Source organism: Symphalangus syndactylus, chromosome 8 (assembly GCF_028878055.3).
Source record: "Symphalangus syndactylus isolate Jambi chromosome 8, NHGRI_mSymSyn1-v2.1_pri, whole genome shotgun sequence".
In the NCBI taxonomy this organism is placed as follows: domain Eukaryota; kingdom Metazoa; phylum Chordata; class Mammalia; order Primates; family Hylobatidae; genus Symphalangus; species Symphalangus syndactylus.
In genome coordinates, this window is record NC_072430.2 from 137,671,678 (window position 1) to 137,677,790 (window position 6,113).

The following is a 6,113-nucleotide window of genomic DNA, read 5'->3' on the forward strand; positions in this document are numbered from 1 at the left end:
CTTTTGACCAACTGCCAATCAGAAAATTTTTGGAATCTACCTATGATCTGGAAACTGCCTTCCCTACCCCCACCTCAAGTTGTCCTGCCTTTCCAGACGGAACCCATGTACATCCTACATGTATTGATTTATGTCTTAAGTCTCCCTAAAATGTATAAAACCAAGCAGTACTCTGACCACATTGGGCACATAGGATCTCCTGGGGCTGTGTCAAGAGCCAGTGGTTACTCATATTTGGCTATAAATCTCTTTTATAGCCAAATAGTATAAATAGTATAGTACAGTATAAATCTCTTCAAATATTTTACAGAGTTTGACTGTTTTCATTGACAGGGGAGTGACTGCTCACAGGTATGGGATTTCTTTTGGGGTGGTGAAAATATTCTGGAATTGGATAGTGGTGATGGCTGTATAACTTTATGAAAATACTAAAAAACCACTGAATCATACACTTCTCAAACTCCTGACCTTAGGTGATCCACCCGCCTCGGCCTCCCAAAGTGCTAGGATTACAGGCGTGAGCCACCGCACCCAGCCTGAATCATACGCTTCTAAAAGGTACATTTTATAGTATGTGAATTATATCTCTATTTTATTTTATTTTTTGTTTTGAGACAGGGTCTCACTCTGTTGCCCAGGCTGGAGTGCAGTTGCACTATCTCAGCTGACTGCAACCTCCGCCCCTCGGGCTCAAGCAATCCTTCCACCTCAGCCTCCCAAGTAGCTGGAACTACAGACATGTGTCACCATGACTGGCTAATGTTTGTATTTTTTGTAGAGATGGGATTTTGCCATGTTGCCCAGGCTGGTCTGGAACTTCTGGACTCGAGCAATCCACCTGCGTCTGCCTCTCAAAGTGCTTGGATTACAGGCTTGAGCCACTGTGCCTGGCCACATATCTCAATTTTAAGCGTGTGGTTCTCTTCTTGAGGGTGGGCCAGCCAGTGGCTTCGCTCCCTAGTTCTAGCCTGAAGCCCCTGTTCTCTCCCTTGCCCCATCTTCTCTCTAAGGCATGAGCCACCAGTTCTGGTCACGCTCACCTCATGGAGCCCACCAGCCCCTTTCCCAGGCCTTAGGCTGGACCCCTACTCGACCCCAAAGGCCCGGTGTGTGTCTTGCCTTGTGATTCCTCCCAAAGACGTCTCTGTCTTGTTTTCCCTCTAAAATGTCTTTATAGATTTCCTCAGCTGGCCGGGCATGGTGGCTTATGCCTGTAATCCCAGCACTTTGGGAGGCTGAGGCGGGCGGATCACCTGAGGTCAGGAGTTCGAGACCTGCCTGACTAACATGGAGAAACCGCGTCTCTACTAAAAATACAAAATTAGCTGGGCGTGGTGGTGCATGCCTGTAATCGGGAGGCTGAGGCAGGAGAAGCACTTGAACCCGGGAGGCGGAGATTGTGGTGAGCCAAGATTGTGTCATTGCACTCCAGCCTGGGCAACAAGAGCTAAACTCCATCTCAAAAAAAAAAAGATTTTCTCAGCTAACCTTCCCTCCTTTCCTCCCACATTGTATAGAGAAGGCCAGCCATTGTAATCTGTACAGAAATTTTGGCCCTGAGGACATTTTAAATACAAACATTTTAAACTGAATTATACCAACTCTGCTGAATTTCCATCAAGGACACACTTTCCAGAGCCCACTCTATGGAGCTTAAATAAATCCTTGATCAATTTTCGAGAGAACACTGTGAAACTGCATAGTTCTCCATTTTCATTTTTACTTGTTATCATATTTGATTCTTTCCCGCTGACATTTTCTAACAACGTTTCAGCATAGGCCTCCCGATGTCCATCAAGGCCTGTTTTCTTGGATTATAATTTGCAGGTCTAGATTTTATCACCAAGCCATGAATCTGCCACCCAAGTTTAGGGAATAGCACATTTTTTCCTTGTGCAGCTTTTGCCCTTCTAAGTTTTATTTTCTCGCATCGTCCTAATATTAATGTTCACGGTGGTTGAATGAAAGACCGATAGATTACAATGATTTCTCAGAGAAGCTAAGTTTTAAATAGATAACGCACGCATGTGGTAGAAAAATGAGAGCAGTACGAGAGGGTGCACAAAGGCAAACCTTGCCCCTCTTGCTGGCCTCTTGCCCACTTGCCCTCTGCAAAGGCTGTGTCTCAGACAGGGTGCCCAGGACGCTGGCTCTGACATGGAGACCCACGGCAGGCAGGAGCCTCCGGGGGAAGGGGAGGAGCAGCAGAGAAAGAGGCGGCTGCAATGCAGTCTCAGGGAAGGCCCAGCCGCCCCAAGGGAGCTCCGAGCGGCACTGTTCCTGGTTAGGAGGTCAGGAAGAGGGTCTTTAGGCTCTGGGTGGACCAATCATCACGCAGCCCTTCTTGGGTATGACCTGGGGCAGATTCTTCATCTAGGAACAACTGGCCTGTCCTCCCCAGGCCAGGGCCCTGCAGCTAACACCTGGGGGATGCATCCTCCTAAAGGGACCTAGGCAGCTCAGCCCGAAAACCACTGTCACCCACTGTCCCCAAGTTACCTTTGTCCCCTCCCTACCCTTTTTAGCAGAAGACTTATTTTTAATTGTTATTTTCTTAGACCTCTGGAGCACCCCACACCCCCAGCCTGGGTTAGCTGTCAGGAGCCGCTGTCTCTTCCTTTCCCACTGCCGCGCCGCCCCCTCGCTGCCTCAGGGGGAGCCCACGCAGAGGGGGAAGCCGGGCCTCAGCCTCAGGCAGCCTGGGGAGCAGAGCCTTAGAAGCCATGCTTTTTCTTTTTCCTTTCTTTTGAAACAACTTTCTAGGGCTCTGGAGTTCTGAAAAGCTCCCATGCGTCACTTTCCGGCATTTGGGCAGCTGCCGAATGCCACCCGGCCAAGGTTTGCCCCTGGATTGATGGTCTGGGTTTGGCAAAAGCAGCTGGAGGTTATCGAAAATCTGTTGCAAGGAGCGTTGTTAACTTAGAGTAAAAATCGAATCCAAAACACGCTTTTGCAATACCCCCTCCCGATATCCACCGAGGCAAAGGCAGAATTAAGAAGCAGGGTCTTGAGATGTAGGAAAGGAGAATGAACCCCACGCCGGAGGAGGACAGGCCGCCCCGACTTTGGTCCACTCTGCCAGGGGGTGAGCATCGCCTGTCTTGATGAATGACTCGGCCCATCTCAGATGTGGCTGCAGGTGACACATCTTCTCTTCCTGTCCACCCCCAGCCCCATGGCGTCCCTCCCTGTCCTGCAGAAGGACAGCGTGTTTCAGTCGGGAGCCCAAGCCTACAGAATCCCTGCCCTGCTCTACCTGCCTGGGCAGCAGACCCTGCTGGCCTTCGCGGAACAGCGGGCAAGCAAGAAGGATGAGCATGCGGAGCTGATTGTCCTGCGCAGAGGAGGCTACGATGCGCCCACTCGCCAGGTTCAGGTGAGGCAGGAGGTGTCTGCACTGGCTCCCCAGGGCTCTGCCACACTCTTTGCTGCTGTGATCAGGGGCCGGGCCTGGATCTCAAGAAATAAAGGGACAACTTTATCCCTCAATGGCTGCGGTACGGAGGACAGATAGAGCAGAGAAAGTGCCCCCATTGGTCACCTGGACCTCTGGATTCACCGTGAATTAGTCCAGTTGGCTTCCATCTGTTTTCCTGAATGACTGAATGAGGTGCCCAGCACCCCTGATGACCTGAGGGAGGAATAGTTCAGTGTTGCATAATGGAGGGTTGTGTCCTTTGAGTAAAATTAACTTGGGGACCTTGGGTGGGGTGATGGCTTGTATCCTGAAGTTCCATCTTATAGATTAAATAAGTAATCCTGACGATAGCACCCAAGGCTGGCTGATCATATTTGAAGAGTTTAATATTATCATTCCTTTGTGGTCATTACTACACAGCTGTTCAAAGCATGGGATTTGAAGCAGGTGGACCTCGGTTCAAGTCCTGGTTCTGCCACTGACCAGAGGTGTGGCCTAGGCAACTCCTCCTCCCTGTCACAGTCTCTTGCTCACTGTAATAATGGAGCTATTAACACCTGTTCCCCAGGGATTGAGGCATTAGATGAGACCGTGGATGTTAGACTTTTGGCGCTGTGTCTGTGCTTAGAATTGCTCAATGGGGGTAGCTGTTAATAAATGGGGACAGACAGCACATGTGACATAGACTTGGGGATTCTGGAAGCTCAATGTGACTCCTCCTTGGCTACATGAGTAGGATATGGAGTGTAGAAGGTGAGAGGTGACTGTCACGTTCTGTCTTGTACTGGTTAGGTTGTTGCACCTCCCGCCAGGGCTTTGCTATTCAAGGACGGCGAGCTGGACTGGGGTGGGAAGTGGAGGAACCAGGATGAAGTTGGGAATGGCTCATGCACGAGTCATCTTCGTATCTTGTGGTCTGGCAGGTGGGTGTTCTGTAAATGCATATTGATGGCAATGGAAGGAACAGAATCACTCAGCCGAGTGTGTCTGCCTTGGAGGGGTGAGGTGGTGCCCCGGGCCCCGCAGCTCTGGGGAAAGTTGCGAGGAGGATATGAGTGCTGGGTGAAGAGTTCTCCTCGATGACTTTTGACTCTAACCTGGGAGACACGCCCATGCCCACCCCTCCCACGCGTGCAGCTCCTGGCACCATCCCCAGCTGTTTCAAGACTGCCTTCTTCTTTCTCTCTCCCCACTCAGTGGCAAGCTCAGGAAGTGGTGGCCCAGGCCCGGCTGGATGGCCACCGGTCCATGAACCCATGCCCCTTGTATGACGCGCAGACGGGGACCCTCTTCCTCTTCTTCATTGCCATCCCTGGGCAAGTCACGGAGCAACAGCAGCTGCAGGCCAGGGCCAATGTGACGCGGCTGTGCCAAGTCACCAGCACTGACCACGGGAGGACCTGGAGCTCCCCCAGAGACCTCACTGATGCGGCCATCGGCCCAGCCTACCGGGAGTGGTCCACCTTTGCGGTGGGCCCGGGGCATTGTTTGCAGCTTCACAACAGGGCCCAGAGCCTGGTGGTGCCCGCCTATGCCTACCGGAACCTTCACCCCATCCAAAGGCCGAGCCCCTCTGCCTTCTGCTTCCTCAGCCATGACCATGGGCGCACGTGGGCGCGAGGGCACTTTGTGGCCCAGGACACCCTGGAGTGCCAGGTGGCTGAAGTGGAGGCTGGGGAGCAGAGGGTGGTGACCCTCAACGCGAGAAGCCACCTCCGAGCCAGGGTCCAGGCCCAGAGCAACAATGACGGGCTTGATTTTCAGGAGTCTCAGCTGGTGAAGAAACTGGTGGAGCCGCCGCCCCAGGGCTGCCAGGGGAGTGTCATCAGCTTCCCCAGCCCCCGCTCGGGGCCTGGCTCCCCAGCCCAGTGGCTGCTCTACACTCACCCCACACACTCCTGGCAGAGGGCCGACCTGGGCGCCTACCTCAACCCACGACCTCCAGCCCCTGAGGCCTGGTCGGAGCCGGTACTGCTGGCCAAGGGCAGCTGTGCCTACTCAGACCTCCAGAGCATGGGCACCGGCCCCGATGGGTCCCCCTTGTTTGGGTGTCTGTATGAAGCCAATGATTACGAGGAGATTGTCTTTCTCATGTTCACCCTGAAGCAAGCCTTCCCGGCTGAGTGCCTGCCTCAATGAGCCCGCGGTGCCCACCACAAGGGACTGCCTTTCACCTGCACACACAGCTCAGAGACTCAGCGGCTGCCTCTCCTTCCCATGGCCCCTGGACGTGGGGGCCACTCTGGGCTCCCTTCGGCGCCCGTGTGTGGAGAGAGGTGCACCTCTTGCTCTTTTCCTCCTGCGTGGTTCCAGTCTTCCCAAAAGGTTCTATTTTCAGCCCAGAAACCAAAAGTGCCTGGCTTCCCATAGCCCCTCCATAGGGAAAGCGTGGAGGGTCCTGCAGCACAGCTGTCACCTTGCCTGCCTGTCCCCCACCCCCAGCTTTGTGTAGGTCTTGACAAATTTCCTAGTTCAACTCCTTCTTTCTTGGGAACCCCTCATTGTGTTCCTGGGGAAGAACTGAGATGGAAGACCATGATATAAATTAGCAGAGATGTGTATGTGTGTCCGTGTGTGTCTGCATGTGCATGTGTGTTCGTGTGTGTCCATATGTGTCTCTGTGCGTGTGTGTTTGTGTGTGTCCATGTGTGTCCGTGCATACATGTGTTTGTGTGTGTTCCTGTGTGTCTGTCTG

At 52.9% G+C, this 6,113-nt stretch overlaps 1 protein-coding gene across 1 annotated transcript; it reads left to right on the forward strand.

Annotated features, from left to right (window-relative positions):
- The first annotated feature begins 509 nt into the window (after positions 1 to 509).
- NEU2 (neuraminidase 2) lies at positions 510 to 5,557 on the forward strand. The gene is made up of 3 exons (XM_055287876.1): positions 510 to 558; positions 3,172 to 3,376; positions 4,616 to 5,557. The coding sequence occupies exons 2-3, from the start codon at positions 3,176 to 3,178 to the stop codon at positions 5,555 to 5,557; spliced, it is 1,143 nt and encodes a 380-aa protein (XP_055143851.1). The 5' UTR covers positions 510 to 558; positions 3,172 to 3,175.
- Positions 5,558 to 6,113: the final 556 nt, after the last annotated feature.

Excerpts from the sequence above, each read along its gene's own strand:
- NEU2 (XM_055287876.1), top strand. The coding sequence starts at position 3,176 with ATGGCGTCCCTCCCTGTCCTGCAGAAGGACAGCGTGTTTCAGTCGGGA. Across the intron at positions 3,377-4,615 it reads CGCCCACTCGCCAGGTTCAG|TGGCAAGCTCAGGAAGTGGT; the intron begins GTGAGGCAGGAG and ends CTCCCCACTCAG.